At 40.3% G+C, this 19,083-nt stretch overlaps 1 protein-coding gene across 3 annotated transcripts in view; it reads left to right on the plus strand.

The window, feature by feature from the left end:
* LOC125021696 (vacuole membrane protein 1-like) overlaps nt 1-19,083 on the plus strand; it is a 54,214-nt gene that overhangs the window by 7,953 nt on the left and 27,178 nt on the right. For all 3 annotated transcript variants that reach the window (XM_047607838.1, XM_047607840.1, XM_047607839.1), the window contains 2 exons: nt 9,880-10,122; nt 13,742-13,873. In XM_047607838.1, coding sequence (XP_047463794.1) covers nt 9,880-10,122; nt 13,742-13,873 — 375 coding nt within the window. The remainder of the gene's footprint in view (nt 1-9,879; nt 10,123-13,741; nt 13,874-19,083) is intronic.

Genomic DNA, 19,083 nt, shown 5'->3' on the forward strand with positions numbered 1-19,083 from the left:
TACAGACAGACTAGTCCACCTCTAATTAATCTAAATCATTTTCTGATTAAACATCTCGAAGAAATTAAGAGTCTTTGATCAGTGATTGGTAATTTTCTTCATTTGGCTGATATTCAAATTTCAAAATATATAACCAAATACTGGCCTTAGTTACTAGTCTAACAATTTCTTGATGTATGTAGTCTGGGCCAATCTAGTATCTGCTTTAATGAGTGAGAAGCACAAAAATCACTATAGATAGAATAATTATGATACATCTTCAGGGTTTCCAATGCAATATTAATACTATGCTGGCCAACCACGATCTAATTTAGTCCACCATGGTCTCAAAATGAATCGAAAGTATTTTTGCACATTTCAAACAACCTTGTACTTGCGTTGTTTTTCATGTTATTACATAATGCATCTCTCTCTCTCCCTTTCACAAAGCCCCCTCCACCCCCAGAACCTCCACACACACACACACACACACACACACACACACACACACACACACACACCAGTCTCTCATCTGCTCTGTAGCTCCTGAATTTCATTTAATTGGTGGAGAAAACAGCACAGACATCTCACGTAGAAAAACGCTCAGTCCGATGGTTGTGCTCTTGATTTTTTAGGCCATAGAGATTTAAAATGATTTATAGGGAGTTGGTCAAACCCAGAGGAAATTACTCAACGTGAACTAGCTTAATGTGAGCTAGCTGAGTTAGATTGAAAGTCAGCGGTTTACAATATATAAGATTTATTTCCTGGACCATTGTATAATGTAACATTTGTCCATAAAAGGCCTCATCTCAACAGTGTATGAAGTTTATCGCTAATTCCAACATCAGTATTATTACGTAGTACTACCTCGTCACAATTAGGGTGTTTTATTAAGACAGTAGAATACCCAGCCCCCAGGATTTCTGGGTCCTAATATATTTCTGATATCTGCCAGTGAAAGAGTTAATGATTTTATGAGGTAAGTGAACACTGGAGAATACTTCTGGGCATGATGCCCTGTTTTTCCAAACTAGGACTGGGTCAGTTATTGTAACTGGGTCAAACAAGTTCAGAACGTACTCCACAAACTTACAAATCTAATTAAAACTCTAACTTCTCACTTTACACCAATGTCAACATTTGGCCTTAGTGGTTTTAGTGGTAAAGCAAGTGCCCTGCTGTAGATGTACACCAACACAGGGTAAATGGGTACATAGTGTATCAGGTCTACAATTGGGTAAATCCCTTGATTCTGATTATGAGGAGCTATGAGTAGACATGACAACAGAACTCAAATGATGACTACCAAACATTTGTGGTCACACATTAAATAATACATAATACTTCAATAGTGCCAACATGTGTCTGGAAAGAAAAAATAACAGGATTAACTTTAACAAAATCACAAGTTGCTCTTGGAACGAAACCATATTTCATATTAGAATGAAATCCACTATAATTTCTAAGCAATTTCAGATAATCTCTGTGACTTTAGAGAATACAGTCAACAGGTATCCGTTCTTGGCCCTTTATTATTTCAATTTTTTTTCTTCCACTCAGTCAAATGATGTGAAATATGATTATATATTTATATTTTAGTTATACATTATGTTTTTATCCCCATTGCACACCATAGGCACCTGTGTAAATATTGTCTGGAATTAAATATACAGTTTCCTTAAGGTTAACAACAGAAATAATTTCTAACAATAAGGATCACTTAAGGTTTGGTTTGTGCCCATCAACCATACAACAGGACACAATCTGGGGTGGGTTTTGTCTCTCATTTGGTTTGTTTATTTATTTCACGTATCAAGAAGATTAAAAAAAAGATATAACATATAAAATCCAAGACAATGTGAAGGAGAAATGCCGGGGCTTTAAATGTTGTGTTTGTGAGGCCGATACTTTATCTCACCATTCCATTTTGAAGCTAGAAAGAATTCATAAAGATGTCAATGACAAAATCTGAGGATACAACCAACCGAGTAAAACTGAAGACTTTTCATAAGAGTTCATGACGACTAAACTGCAACCCCATTATTTTATTTATTTTTATTTGTTTTTCCAGAAACATTGCATAAAACATGAAGACAGAATTCATACTGTGATCAGCTAACTTACATATCTAAGATTACGTTCATCTTCATTTATGGTAGCTCAGCCATACACAGATTAAAACTTAATCCAAATGTTGTTCTTCAAAAGCAAAAAAAAATGAAAAAAAAAAACGCTTACAACAGTAAAACAACCACAACACAGAATATCTGGGGACTTTCCGACCTCGGGACAACAAGGTATCTGGGCTACTACAGTGACTGATTCTTGGTGAGTGGTTAGTGTCTGGGAGCTGATGTAATACGACACAATAGTGTCATTAGGTAAAAGGTAAAGTTTGAAATCTGAATATTTAATGGGAAGAGTTATGTTATTTAGTTTTAAGTTATCGGAAGGATGAGTCAGCTACTCTGCCACGTAACAGTTAACAGTTTAGTCAATAAGGTTAACAGTACATTGAATACCAACGGAGACTGGTATTTAAGCTGCGGAGTTTACCTCAAGTTCCTGCTGAACTGCTGAACAGTTGTGTACTTGTCTGCCTTGTGTAGCACCTTGTAATTTTGTTTTTGAAAGGGGATACATTAATTAATTCTTTGGTAATGGTTTAATTTGTAGTCAGTAAATATCCCAGTCTGACTGAATACATTTTTGTGAGGTGTCAGTAGAGGGGGCCAGTGGTCTAAAGATGTCAATCATATTTATATTAATATTTTTTTCACATAAAGGCTACAGCAGACGTTTCATGATTATATTGTGTATTGTAGATATGGAATGGTGTGAACACTACGAGCAGGTCCAACATTTGTTGTATTTTCACATGTTGTTTCCCATGTTCACTCTGTTGTCACATGACTTCCCGTACATGTCCAGCTGACTTTATGTTCCTTAATGTTTAACTTACTTAAAGGACTTTTCTCCTTGTGTGACGCTAAATCTTTCATTCCCTCCAGGTACAGTAAATTTATAGTACTTTTTTCTGTGTTGACTTCATTGCACTCAGACTTCTAGATGCAGGGTTTCTCTCTTTAAACCTTGTAAAACCGATATGAGAATCTCATACTTCTGAATGATATTTTGGTAGAAATAAATCATCACACAACATACCGAAAGCACACATCCTTTGTGTTTGGCGGGAAGCGGTAAATGTTGTTAGAGTACTGCAGAGTCACCAACAGAGGGTGGTACAAAACCAGCACAATAAAACCGAGCAGAAGTGGCTTCTGTCCTGTTCCCTGACATTGTCAGTTGCTGCCCTGTGCTTCCTCTCTGTGTTTGCATCCTGCTGAGCCTGCGGGAGATCATTGTACATGGTTCACGACTGGTTAATGGAGAAAGATAAAATGCAGCAATTCAAGCGGGCGTAGAAAAGAAAAAAGAGCACCCATGGCAAATAACCAAGTATATTTTATCCAGCTGCTCAGAGAGAGGAGATAGTGGGTGGCCGCTTACAATACATACCATGGAAACAATAAAATCACACAGGAACATTAGAGAGATCTTGTTTCAGCAGGAGCTGTGGAGTCAAGGATCATCATGCACGTGTACAAACACAAAGTCGTGCACCTGTGCATTTATCCGCCACAATGAATGTGACGATCACAGTTACGAGCGGGACCAGCTTTCATCCCCACTTACATTTTTAAGTATTTGTTTTATAGTGACAACTAGTGTCACTGCTCTCTGCAAATCCTCTTTTAACTGAGAAGGGGTTAGCAATGAGTGTGACTCTTTAAAGCAGGGGAATGCTGTAAATATTTTAGAAGAGAGCTCATCTGAGTCATCCACCATTAAATTACTTTCAGTAATGGTTGTTGCCATTAAGTCATTATGGGCAGCATGAAAATTGTTGTGCTCGACGTTAAATCAACAGAAACAAAGCATTAAAGTCATTATAATTGAAGCTGCGCACGTTGCTGTTTACATAACAGCAACTAGGGTAGTGTTTTCTTCTCTCCCTCTTAGCTTTGAGCAATTTTATGAGTGAGAGATGTAGATATTATGTCTGTCCGCGAGCATACATATCAGCAGTCACTGGGAAGAAATTGGGTAGTAAAATATCTAACCATGTTTTCTTATGACTTGTGATTTACTGTCCCTTGTCTTTCAAAAAATAAACCAGTGGCCCATCTAAATAAAGGAACTTTCTGTAGTTTTCTATATTCAGTTTCTTTTAGGGTTGCTAAATTATAGGTTGCAGGGGAGGTTTGTGTAGAATATACAGATTTTCCCCAGCAACCCCCCTAAAATTAAGTTTTGGCTGTGGGCAATTACCAGAAGCACAGCTTTAATTAGCACCAACTATCACTTCAAGCGCTAAGCAGGTCTCAGAATGTGGCTTCCACACACACTATCCTGCATTATTGTTACTAGCACAGTCACATACTACTCTCCTCTGGGCCTTAACACTTTCTGGAGCACACGCTGTTATATAGTTAAAATGCACCCAGTATCAGAGTGTGTGTGTGTGTGTGTGTGTGTGTGTGTGTGTGTGTGTGTGTGTGTGTGTGTGTGTGTGTGTGTGTGTGTGTGTGTGTGTGTGTGTGAGAGAGAAAGAGAGAGATGCCCTACCCCTCACTCATCTGATCATTGTGTTGCTTCTACAGTGACGAACGCTGCAATAATCCTCGAAGCAAACAATAGAGCACCTTCACATTCACATAGACAGGAAACTGGTTGCTTTGTTTGAGTTGTGACTCACATACTCTGCTGGTCTATATGACCTGGTCTAAATTTTCCACTACCACAGGTGTTGACAGGTGTCCAGGACAAGATCCAGCTCTTATTTCAAGTGTTGAAATAACTACTATGCAAACTGTATGCAAAATCATTGCCATGATAATAATAATTATTTTTTTATTTTATTTTGCTGTGTATGCTTAGCTATAGCATATGAGTCAGCACAGCAGAACCATTCCTCTGTTCACCAAGGTGAGACTTGATACCCTGCATGCATGTTACCAGAACATGAATGACACATCAGGATCAAATTCAGTTGTTCTTTGAAAAGCTGAAAAGCTACTGTTGACTCACCACTGGCTGGCAGTAACAGATCTCTCACTTTAAACTTCAACACCTCTTAAATTCAATTTGAAGCCATTCATTTTTAACTACATCCAGATAGTATGTCAGAACTTTATCGCCTGGATTTCATCCTCTCGCTGCTGAAGAGGCAGTATTTACTTACATACCATAAAGATACGTCGGTATGGAATTTTACACTGTTAAACCGGAGAACGGTGGTAGTCAGAGGGAATTACCCGTTTAAAAATTTGGCAAAAATATATAAAAAAAAAAAAATAAAAATACCAGCAACACAATTGCTTCCATTCATGATTTTTAATGAATTCATTTTCTTCCTCACAAGGTTGGAGACATAGATATGCCCAAACATCTTGTGACTAACTCATCTTCACCAAACTTTTTTGATGACTACCAGCGAGATGTGTAAAAGAGAGCTTTGTGCGTGGGTGTGTGGGTAGGGGTGTGTATGGTATTTCTAATGGCTTCTGAATCCTAACTGTCACACCTCAGCCATCCAAGGCATGCGTCTGTCTGTCTTTGGGGCCTCAGGAGTCCTGCTAATACCAAGTACAATAACCAATGGCCTGAAAGACATGCACGCACACACACAGGAAGCAAATCCTGGGCCAAAGTGGGCTTAGCGTGTAGCCAGTCTGGAATGACACCAACTACCCTCCCAGAACAAGCCCAACCTGACCAGACCAAACTAGAGTGTTGCTGGCAAACTGCAGGTGTTTTGGTTTTCTGAGGCATGGTTTTATTATGAAATTCTTCCGTAAAGGTCACTGAGGGCTTTTCACTGCCTGCCACACACGTTACGTGTTCCCCATATATTAGTTAGATCAATGATACACACTCAAGGAACAACTAGCTTATCACCCAAAAGATGCATCAGCTTAAATAATTACTTTTTCAGTTGTTTTTTTTTTTTATCCTTCCAGATTTTGTCGAATTTAATTGCGATTTGGGTTTTTAGCAATTTATTGACTGTTTTGATTATTTTTTTAAAAAGAGAACGGGTTAAGACTTGACAAAGGCGTTCTGGCGAAACATTGTCTAATAAATTCTTTTTTACTTGGAGCTGAGCGCGCTGCGTTTTTCCTCTTTTTTCAAGCTTTATATTCCATCACCAGCTTCAACAAGATAATCTGTGGTGTGCATTACACTTCTTCTGCTTGATTATTCTTTTAACCATTTCTTAAAAATCCAACCAGAGAATGTTGAGTATTTTTACACTTGAAATTTGATTGCAATTAATTAGTTTATTTACTTAAAGTTAATTATATTTATACTTATAGTTAGTGCTCTTCTTGTGAAGACTCACAAAATTTTTTTTTTTTAAAAAGCAATAAATTAAGCATTATCTTATATAGTTTTACAGGTAAAAATAAAACTTGATCAGTACTTTTAATACAAAGCATGTATTATTATCTTCCACAGGAGACAAGTTTTTAATTGTATGAATGACGTTAGCAGAAAAATAATTTCATACTAGTTGATTCAGTCGTTTAATATTCTTGCTTAAAGTAAACAAAAGATCATAAATTAAAACCCAGCCTTTTTTCCAGTTATTTATGATAATTTATGAAGCACTCAAATCTCAGTAAAATTACTGCAAATAAACAAAGCATATTTTCATTTAATGAGTGTGAGGTTTCATAATTTTCAACTTCACGCTCTCAATTTGCACATGAAATAAAAGCGTCGTTTATTTGAAAGTATAATCCATAGCACAGTTGGGGGTCAGAGTGTGTCTTTTTGCTGGGGTTGAGGTTTCTGAACGTGAAGTCATATGGGGAAACCACATGGATATATCACCAGCCCCTCCAACCTCCTCACAGTCAACATTTGTGTATGTGTGTGTGGACTTACCACCCAGCTCTAAAATACCCCGGCCCCTCCATGTCTGCTCACTGGCCTCCGTCCAATGTTCTCTTGCCTCCCTCAGAGATCCTAACCAGGGCTTCTTCATAATGAAGTAACCTCTAATGTTTGTCCTACTTTGCCTCCAGCAGTCTCCCACTGAAAGAAGTGGTAGGCAGGTTATGCTAGCCAGACCGTGTCTAATGTGCTTAAATGGCCCTTGACAACCACAGCGACCTGTTAATGACTGGACCATCCTGTGGTCGTGGTCACTGAGAACTGGTCAGTTTATGGTCACCCATTAACATCTGGTTTGGGCTTCAGGAGCAACAGCATTTTTCACTACAAGCTAACAAAAGGAGCCACACTTGGACAATTATGGACCATACCTGCTTGGGTGACATTTGAAGCAACACCTCAGATCATTTGTCCAGTGGTCTAGACATTTGAATTATAGGAATGTCCCCACACACACACAAAAAAAAACCCTATTCTATTTATTTCATAATGTGCACAAACTGAATCTGATTGTTGTGTGCCACTGGTTGCTAATATGAATGTCCGGGATTTGCAGTTGATACGTGATTAAATTTAATTGGACTAGACTGAAAGATCCCCTTTGAAATAACGTGCTATTATTTAAATTACAGGAATATCAACAAGGCTTGTAATTGTGTCTAATAATTAATGGAGTAGGGAGGAAATGAATTATTGACATGCTCATTCAGGTGGTATTAAAGGCACCGACTAGTTCGATTTATGTTTACATTGAGGGATTATTCTTTTTCACTCAGTTTCACTTCCTTTGCCCGGAGGTTTCAGTTTTCACCGTGTGCTCTCACTCACTCGCTCTGTTCTACATGATATATTGTCTCACGCACACACACACACACACACACACACACACACACACACACACACACTTACTGGCCTCACTGTGTATGTATCTCCGTGGATATACTTGTACCCAAGAGTGGGGTTCCCGCTCGTTTTAGAAGGCAGCCGTTGGTTTCTGCAGGTCACCACAGGAATTCCAGAAATGTTGCCTCCAGTATGGATCTTATTGTTTCAGAGCGACGAGCGTTGTCAGCACTAATGTGTATTTCAGTGGACGCATCCATCATCAGGCATTAGGCAGGTGTCCAAGCAGACAGAGCTAGGTGGTAGGAAAATAATTTTAGTATTGCTATTTCAGTACACATATTTAAAACGCCGCAGTGACTTTGTTTTTAGTAAACAGTGTGGAACGGTGCTTTCTCAGAGACAGAACAAATGCTTCACTGTGAATTTGGTGTTTTCTGCTCTTATTAACTTGTTACGCTTTCCTAAGCAAAGGTATGTGTTTTGCGTGTGTGTTTTATACATGTGTGTCACGGCAGCTACCTGGATGTGGTGTTCTGGGCTGCAGCTTAATGTTGAGTCACATGGACAACATGAGAGGACTGGACTTTAGTGTAAGATGAGGAGCAGCAACACTGTGTTACTGAGAGCGAGAGAGAACAGGTAATCAGTCACGCAACACTCTGTTGGCAGGTTGTCTGTGTGTGTTTGGTAAACACACATTACCTGAGGTAGAGCTGGGAGGTGTGAACGGGTGGAGTATAATTTTTCTCGTCCACGCAAACCTTGATGAGTTTGTGTGTGTGCGTGTAACTGAATTGTGTGTGTGAATGTCAGGGCAGAATGATCTCAATGGAGAGTGAGTGGGAAGACATAAGACGGAGGAGGGTCCAGTCTGGGTCAGTGCTGGGAGTTTTTTGACTTCTCCTTGTAGGTCACCACAAATTTCCATGTTTGTCTTCGTCTCTGTGGTAATAACTGTGTGAGCACATGATTCTTCCTCTGTAAGTCCTGGGAGTGTTATTGTGCGTATTACTGCGTCTGCTTACTAATGCTGTGTGTACAGAAATTAATCTGTGTCATCTAAAGGGAGTGCACTAGAAAAGACATTTGTTTCCTGTTGCCTCACACACCACTGTCCCTCCCATGTCCCATCCTGTTCTGTCCTGCCCGGTCCAATGCAGCTCCGGAAGTTCAGGCCCCACCCCAGGTTTGCCAGATTTCTTTGGCGCTACATTGTGTAATGCCAAACTGCCCTTGTGCGTCACTGGGAGCACCCATCCTACACACACACACACACACACATGAGTGTAAACACATGGAATAGATGGAGAACAAAGTGCCTTGCTGAATTGGCCAACTCTGTGGACCTGCCTTTATTTGCAGTGAACGTACTAGTGGTGCAAACCTGTTTGATCATCTGTCATTCCTCGCCATCTACATACTTGTTCGTCATTTATCATATCTTGTTACAGAGCAACTGAAAAGTTGCATGCCTTTTTCTTCCTTACCCGCCCCCGTTCCTTATAAAATTTACCCATATCAAATACTGTACTTTCATATGATGTTCTGAGCCTTATTGTCCAAATGAGCCGGCGTTGAAGAGTTTCCTTGTTCTTCTCAGACAGCAAACACTCATAACTGAATTTATGTTTCAGTTTTCTTAGTTTTACACAATTGTTTAATTGTTTCTTGCATTCTGCCAGCGGGGTAGAGTTGGTGCTCAGATTCTGATGTTTACTTTGAACCAGTAAACAGTTAAAGGTCTCCTCACAATAGCTGCCCTGAAAGAAATGACTCTTTAAAACTGTCAGTAATTTAAAATCTGACTATGTGGATAAATATATTACTGAAACCATTTTGTGGAGAAGTACTGGTTATTTAAGAAAAGAGTGTACTGTATCTCATACAGGACTGGCCCACATATAACTGTCTTAATTTTATCAATCAGTATATGACTCAGTGCTATCGCTTTCTTCCCATGCTAATAATAAAGGGGTCTTCCTCTGACTCAGAATACTTCCAACACATTTACTCCCACTCTTCTCTTGACTCATTTGTCTTTGTCTTTCTTTTTCTCTTTATTTCCCTCTGTTTTTCTATCTATTATAGGGACCACACATAGCATCAGTGACCCTGGCAGCTTATGAATGTGGCTCTGTGGACTTCCCCGAGCCACCTTATCCGGACCAAATAGTCTGTCCCCAGCAGGGCACACAGACATCAAGCCCTGATGCTGAGCAGGTGGGCGTGGACGCCTTGGGAGAGGACAAGATGGTGCAGTCGGCAACCCTCCAAGGAAGCATCTCTCTTTGGACAATCATGTCAAAAGTCCGCCTGGAAGCTTGTATGTGGGTGAGTTTATGCTACACTCTGGCTGTGGAAACTACAGCCCTGAGCAACTAAAGATGTGGCAGAATTTCTGCACAGGCTACAGAATCAACAGTAGTAGTTTCTAAACATTTCTCAAGGCTCCCTTTTGGATGCAATCTGCAGTGACGTTGCACTAGCTGTGACCAGTTTTTATAGTGAACGCTTTGAATGCTGTTGGTGTCAGGTGAAAACCTCATGTCTGCTAAAAGCCGGTTTCTCAGGAGCAAAGAAAAACAGTCTCGTCTTCAGTGTGACCGACATGCATTTTTGAATTTCCAGTGGGTTTTGAAAGGTGTCATTAGAAGGAGTGAGGTAGAAACATGAAAATTACATAAAATGAAGGCTTTTAAAACAAAGGCGGGATCATATTGTACAAGCCCAGGACACTAATTAGTTGTACGTAACAGACAATGGTTCATTTTTTAGTTAAAATGAAGCATGTAGTGTCTTATAAAACATCACAAACTATTAACATCCTAGTTAAACTCGTTTAGCACGGTCTCTGAACGTTCAGTAGTCGTTGCAATTTAATTTTAGTGTCACTGTCACAGTGGCCGTCATTTACCCTTTTTTTCTTTTCTGTAACAGAACCTTCACCAGTAAAGACTCAAGCTAGAAATGACACAATGTGCAAATGTAGTCATTGATAACTCATTTGCCTGGAAAACCCCAGCTACTATGAATTTCCCCCCAAGCAGCGTCAATGGTTTCACACCTCTAACCAGACATGTGGCTGCCAAGAAAGATAAAATGTTTTCAAGGTATCTGCTTTCAGGGCTTGTGAAGAAACATTTTACCATTTCTATTACACATGTACAAAAATATCTCGCTAAATTAAACACAGCGTCAGAGGTTCTTCTTAGATAATTGACTCTGAGAAAGAGAGCGACCGTATGTGCTTAAGGTTTTTAGTTAAGGGTAAGGTGGTGGTTTATCAATGAGTCACACGTGTCTCGGAGAAACCACTGACAATAGCTTGTGTTAAATTCACACCCACATACAGGACACAAAAAACAGGTGTGTAGAAGCCACACTCCATTATCGACTTCATTGTCAGCTACCAATTGTTCCCGTGTCCACTTACATTACCTTTTTATTTGTTTATTTCTTTTTTCATCACATAAAGGCAGAACCTCAAAACACTGGGAAAAGAGAACTCGGCCATGGACAAATTATTTGATTAATCGTTCTTTGTTATCTGTTTCCCTGTTCTTTATAATGTGGAAGCTGCTGATGTCAGGGGGAAATACACATCCTCAGCTACTTCTTCATTGTGGCCAATGTTACAGGAACCAGGCAGACTTTCCATAACCTGCTGTCTACTGTAATTGGCCTCTGTGCTTCCTTATTGTTGTAATCGGTTATCCATACCTAGGAACACACACGCATGCTCATTTCCAAATGTCAAATTGAGAACACAGGTGTCAACACATGTAATACAAACTTGTAAGTATTTAATCTATTGAATATCTGTTCTGTCATGATAATATTTATTCATCCCCTCCAGCACTAACCTGAAGCATGTTCCATTAATATAAAAAAAAACATACCGTAGTAAATTAGTCAGTTTTCACACTTTAGTTCACGTTGATACACTCTTATATTATATGTCTACAATATTATATCTTTGTTATATATCTAGTCTTAATATATCCCTGCACATAAAACATCATACATTTGAATTATAGGTACAGCATTTTATTTCTTCTGGCTTCAAAATGGAGTCAGATTTCCCGAGCCAAATTGCAGCCACACCAGCAACAGCATCGTGCTCTGAGGAGCGATATCCAATTCTGCGTTTGTGGGTGTGTTTGTGCCACCCAATCCCCTTGGATCCACTGCCACCCAATCACCACCACCCCCTGTAACCTCAGCCTGGCACGGCCGCCGCCTCGGCTTGTCAGCTCTACAGTTGGAGACACCTGTTGCGCCCACGGTTTCAAAGCAACCACGCCAACATCCCCTCCTCCTGCCACCCTCCCACCTTCTGGATACGCCGGTGATGGGACGCGAGGCATTCCCTCCTCACAGCCACCGCTGCCTCCGCTCCCCGTTTTCTTTCCTCCTCTCTCTTTGTCTTTTCCGCTCCCTCTCGAAGCCTCTCCGTCTCCTACTGTAGGTCCCTTAAGTGCTCCACTTCAAACACCACCACCACTGTGCAGGTGGACGTGTTTCATTGCCCCCTACACAAACACACACAGCCCCACGCTCACAAACAGAGGCTGGACTATTGAATGGAGCAGCTGCCAGGGAGATTAAGACACGTCTCCATTATGAGAAAAAACTGGCAGATTTCATCAAAGACTGCAGTGTTAACAAGAGAACAGGGTGTCCAGATTAAAGATTCAGTCTGCCAGGTTTAGGGATAGCACTGCCCCCTGAGAATGATTGTTTGGGCTTGTTGTCGCTGCCATGGTTGCTAACTACCCACTAATCATCTTCTGGCTCAGCCATTCAGCAAACATACAAGTAATGTGCCTGTGATTAGTTAGTTATTCTCTTTTGGGAGAGATTAAAGCTGTGATTTGTGTGTGCGTTTCACCCAGACGACTGAATTTCAGTGCAAAAGATAGATTTTTCAATTGCTGTCTCTGCAGGATGTTAGAAATGCATCGAGGCTTGACATCATTTCCAATCTGTAATTGTAACTTATACTAACCATATCTTCTCATCCTCCCTGCACCCATACTTTCCGCATTGTGCCTGGAAACATTAAAATAATGAGCTGTGAGAAACTCCAAAAACACTGCATTTCTTGGCGGCTGTTTTCATTGTGTTAATTAAGTCTGTAACCCTTACCCCGTCTCTCCCCCCACTCCTGCCCCTTTCTCATGTTTTGGTGGATGAACTTGGTGAACCAACTGAAGTGCTGAGGATTTATTCTCCTCAAATCACTTCCGCTTTCTTCCTGTTAAATCCCTCTCAATCACACAGGCTCCAGTGCTTTATGGCTACAAGCTCCCTTTAGCCGTTGGACATTGATATCTTGTTTCTTGGACTTTTTCACACATCCTAAATTTGAAAAACACTGCATTCCTCACGTCCAAGTATATTGGAACAGAGCAGTTAACAGCATAATTGTTGATGTGCTGTTTAGAGCTAGCATATGGGTTTTCACCATCCCTGGACCTCTGTTTAATGTATCCATGATCGTTTAATAATCTCTGGGATTTTCATTCTCGTAAATCCTTTCCGTTTTATTCCCATTTAAGCGCTCTGATCACACAATCCCAGACGTCAAGCAGCGCAAGCTTCTTTGGAAAGTGGATATTGATATTTTGCTACATTAACCCCCCGGGAACCATGGTACTGTACTGGTGTTAAGAATTAACAAGCTTATATATTGGATTTTTACAGCCAAACTACTAAATCCATAACAATGCAAAGCAATGAAATAAACCACAGGACATAAAGTCCACTGAAATGGATACAAATAAAAATCCCGAAGTCAACATTCATGTACACAGAGAGATGATGGCTTTTAGAGGAGCGGTTGTCTCTGTCTTTCTCACTATTTTGTCAGTGCAATAAACGTGAACAGCTGATATGCACCAATTAAACATCTCTGTATATGTCTGTGTATTTGTTCCTGTGTGAACAGGGTGCAGGTACAGCAATAGGAGAGCTCCCACCGTACTTTATGGCACGGGCTGCACGGCTGTCTGGGGCTGAACCTGATGACGAGGATTACCAGAAATTTGAGGAAATGCTGGATCAGACCGAGTCCGCACAGGTGACACATTGCTCCCTGCATCGTCCGTCATTCTGTCACTTTGTTTTTCTTTACCTTACTCCCCACAACGCACAAGTTTTACTCCTAAGATCTTCCATGTGTGCCCTTCTTTTCACTGTGGGATAAATTAAAGGATTATCCCATCTTATCTTATATTCATTTTTGATTTATTTTGTGTAATTAATAATTATTTCTACAAATCAGTCATTGCAATCTCCCTAAAGTCAAATCTGGTGTGCCAAATTTACCACACATTATAAACTGTGTGTGTGTGTGTAGGTCCTGACCACATTTCATCCCAGTGTCTTCAGTGTCCTCGTTTCAAGAGGAATCTAGTGCTTTCACAACATTATGACTAAGAGAACAGCAATGATGCATTTGAGTAAAATGTTCTTGCCATTTCCGGCCCCTCATTTGGAAATGGCCGGAACAATATGTTCTTATATCAAACATCCCTGCAATTGTTTCAACAGTGCCTAACGGCTCATTGTAAATATTTATTTTCCCACCATCTTGTGATTATGAATGGAGGAGGAGGAATGAAGGGAAACATGCTTGTGGTTTTGTCAAGGCTTTTCATCAAATTTGTCTGTCCAGTGTTCAGTCTGTGGAATGCTTTTCTCACTCTGCCATAGTTCGCCAAACAATCAGACAGGTCAAGTGCAGTTAAACGAGCGCTCCCGTAAATGGTTTTGAACCTTGCAGCAGACTCACTTAACCTCGCTTTTGCAAATAACCCTCAGCAGACAGTACCAAATTGTTAATGATAACTCCTTTTAGTTTTATTAAATTATTATTTATTAATTTTCATTATCTCAAAGATCAAAAGAGTGATTCAGAGGAATATTTTTCATCATTTTTAGCGTGTATTTTACTTTTTAGCATGCATGCAAGATTGATGATTGATACTGTTGACAAAAATTATACTGGCCATAGTATGCAAAACCTGTAAGATATATTCCATGTTTTTTGCGTGTATCTAAACTGAATCCCCTACAAATCATTGCTTTCTTTCCATGTTGTTCAGTATATTAACTAATATTCACTTACCATAAGCCACAACAATTTATTTATTCATTTGTTTCATGAAAGAGCTGAACAATAAATTTTTTTTTTTTTTTTTTTTAAACTGCAAATTAGTATTAGTGGAAAAGCTATCAGCAGAATTTCATAGTTTAAATAACAAATTTATCCATTCGCATAGATAATAAATCCATGATTTCAATAGTTTCTCTCGAACTAATTCAAGAATATCACAAACTTCATGTAAGAGCTCCCGGACCCTGAATTACAACATTGACTTCTAGTGTCAGAAAATCACCCTCGGGGAACCTTCTTCGCGACAACATTTTGAACGACATGTGTTACTGACATCAAAGCAGGTACGGTGTTTTGACTTCAATTAGTTGCACATATCTAGTACATTGTTAATGCCCCAAGTTATAAGAGGTGATCTGTTGTCACAAACACATACCTGTTTACACTGTGCCTGCTTTCCCTGCATGTTTGTAGACGGAAATGGATAGACATAGAGTATATAAAGTATCATCAAGTAAATCATTAAAATATACTTATTATTATATATTAATATATATATATTTAAAAATAAGATGCATGTTGGTTCGTAGTCGAGATATGCTGTTCTGCATGTTGACATTAATGTTGACCAGCGAACTCTTGCCTCGACTATATTTTTTAATGATCGAAGTCGTTCAACTGTCTCCCCATATAAAAAGTAAGACATTAATAGAAAGTCTCAGAATTATAGAGCGAGAAGAATCCGGGCTGCTGGTTTACAGTCGGCGCGCAGCATCTGCTTTCTGGTGCACGCGTACTCATAACACGGACAGGTGTTGGTTGGCACCAACATCAGCTCCGTTCGGAGCAGCATCTGTGGGAATACCGCTCTGACACCACTTATTGATGAAGGAGCACTTCTCACCGAAGCAAGAGCTGGAGACAGTGGAAGAGGGAGACAAATGGGCGGCGTTGGGAAGAAGAGATTTTGTCTAAATGACCGCCCCAGCATCGGAGAGCTTGTGCGTGTCTTTTCCTCAAACAAACTAGCATTGTGACGCAGGAGGAGCATCATCTGTTTGATTCACATCTGTGGAAGGGTAGATTAGAAGTGACGCTGCTGACTCTGTAAACAGCCTTAGCCGCTCTCTCACTCTCTCTCTCTCTCTCTCGCCCTCTCTCTCTCCTTCTCCCTCTCTCTCTCTCTCTGTTTCCTCTCTGTTTCTTTTTCGGTCCCTCAGTTGATGAGCTCTTATTCTTTCTCTCAAAGTCTGTGTGTCTTCCACTGTGCATTACTCTCTCTGTCTCTCTCGTTCCCACTCACCGTATCTGTCAGCTGTGTATTTGCATGTATGTTGCGTGTGCTTGCGTGATTGGACAGCATCTGGAGACAGGTTGCTTGCAGCAGCAAGGACCTGCCACATACGGAAACAGTTTTTCTCTCACCAGGGCTTTTACTACTACTCGGATGTTCTTGGGGTTCCCTGTTTTACTCAAGGCGCTCCTGCAACACCTCTCTGATTCGCACTTGTCCACCCTTTTCCCTTTTTATGCCTCTTAAGGAGGACGGACGCATACACTGTGGATTTGTGTCAGCGTTTGTTTTGGGCATTTTTTTTTTTCTTAATTAAAACTTAAATATTAGTAGTTGTTGAAGTGGAGACAGACTCCCATGGGATTGGAACTGTGGTATCTTTGGATTGTTGTGTTTTAGGCAGGAAGTAGTTGAATTTTGTAATCAAGGATGTGACAGCACAACCTTACATTGCTCCTCATACACACTCCTTCCTCACACACACACAGTCTCCACCCTGTGGCAGCGGAGCTGGATTAGGATGCTGACATCGTCCGCTCTGCTCAAGTTACAGAGGATTGTAGGTGCCAGCACTTTGACTTAAACGCACTGGTATTTCTCCCAGCCTACACGTGCCAACTTCCTGCCACAAGTGCACGTGATGCGCGGCAGCAATGCACTCTGGGTTTTTTTTTTTTCTCATTCATTCAACAGAGCTATTCAAAAATAATGAAGTCATGCCTTTTCTAACGGCTCCAGACGCTGATGTCATGAACATCAGCTTTTTTCCCCCCTCTTAAATCTCTTGCTCTGTTCAAGAACACTGTGTGCAGGATAGGAGTCCACAGTATTGACACAGACTGTCTTGGAAGATCCTGCACGGATCGTGTCTGTGATTCCTTGTAACTTGATTACGAAGTTATTTCCTGGATTCTTTTTTTTTTTTTTTTTTTTTTTTTTTCCATCTGGCACGGAAGGGGTTAACAGGCTGTGAATTCTTGATTGCCAACTCCCAGGATTGTATCTCCTGTAACTCAAATCAGGGCCATCTGCGCTGGGCGTATGCCTGCCTTCCCCCCTGGCCTACTGCACTCAAAGGCTCTCTGTGCTGTGGTTTGCCCAGCCCCGTCACGTGACTTCTCTGAAAGTGCCCCCTCCTTCCTCCTCCCTCTTTATTTCCAGTAAACTGTTTGAAAGGAGGGGGGTGAGTCAGAGTAAAACCAGCTTCCCTTTAACCACAGCTTGTTAAAGAATTTGTCAACGTGGACTCAGGGGTGCATTTGTGTGTGCGTGTATGTGCGTGTGTGCACTTCTGGACAGATTTCAGTGCGTACATCTTCTTTTTCTTGAAAGAGGACTCTAGCTTCGATTGCGTCAGGAGTCTTTAATCACTCCACTTCCTGTGCCAGACAGAGCGGGCGCGGGCTTGTCAGGAGTTAATGAGATGAACTTTAGCCGTCTTCATGTCAGGGGGCTCGCGACTGCTCCCGAGATGTGTGTCTTCTGTGTGAAAGACTTTCATTGAGAAAAAAAAAAAAAAGAAAACACAGAGAGAGGGAGAGAAAAATGTGCGTGGGTGTTGACTTGTGTATAGGCTATGCATAGATTTTTCCTTGTCTGACACTTTAATTTTCCACATGGAGCAGAGTGCCCTGTAGTTGCCTGCTTTTTGTCTATCTGAACTTTGTACCTCGTCGGAAGTACGAGAGCCTACTGAAGACTGTTTACTTTGCCAACTTTTTCAAAATAAAAAAGTGAGGAACTCGCCAGTAAATCCAAAATAAACAGATGTCATCATTCTGTATGTTGTACTATGCAGATGAAAACGCATAAAGAAAACCTCCCTCGATATCAGAGTTTATTTTGCTTTGAGGTTGCTTGACCAAGTTCAAAAAACATCTCTCTCTTTGTTCAGCTATCACCTAGCAACCTCAGATATTCAGACTATTATGTTTTTTTTTTTCCCCCAACTTTGTTTATTGAACAGGATTTTGTTTCTTATCCCCATACAGGCAAGCAACGGTAGTAAACAGTTATCAGAATAATTGTACATTCTTACAATTATACAGCTACACATCAATTATCCTCTTGTCTCTTCCCACCCTGTGAATAAACTCCTTTCAGGTCAGAGCCAAAGACAAACATATATATGTACTCAAATGACGAAGATAAACAAGGAAATAAACAGATAAAAGAAGTAGGGAAAAAAAATCAAATAAACAATGATGATGATAAAAATAAAAAATAATCGTAAATAAATATATATATAAAAACATAGTACATACAGAGAAGCTGAATCCTCCTCTAGAGCTGGAGATATATCAAGAGAGTTTACCACTGCTAAAGAAGGGGCTCCATATATCTTGAAATGTCTTAACGTAGCAAAGTAGAAAATGCCAATACTCGCTTGTCATACTCACCAAAAATGAATTCTGAGAAATTATCTGATCGTAAGCTCTGCCCAAGGTGTTAAAAACCTCCCCCTAAAATGGGGACTGTCCACACGTATCACAAACATCACTGACAAAAAAATAGATTCTGTGTAGTTTGTATAGTGAACTGTACGAGTGTTTTTGCATTGAATTAAACCTTGTTGTGCTCATGTAGACGAGGAGTGAACTACGTCTAAGGCAGCACGTCATTGCTGGTCTGTTAGCTTCGTATTTAGCTCCTGCTCCCACGCACTTCTTGTCAACACACGAGGACTCACCGTGGCCGGCCACAAATAGTTATACACTGTAGTGATGCTTTCCTTTTGACTGGGGGAGACTATTGTCTTTAACGGCGATTAAAATGTTCCATTCCAACAGATGTTATTTTAATTATTTTCATTTATCATATATAGTCATATATTTTAGTTTATGCTGACCAGACCCCGTTATTCCCCATCTATTGCATT

Source organism: Mugil cephalus, chromosome 15 (assembly GCF_022458985.1).
Source record: "Mugil cephalus isolate CIBA_MC_2020 chromosome 15, CIBA_Mcephalus_1.1, whole genome shotgun sequence".
Lineage (NCBI taxonomy): Eukaryota > Metazoa > Chordata > Actinopteri > Mugiliformes > Mugilidae > Mugil > Mugil cephalus.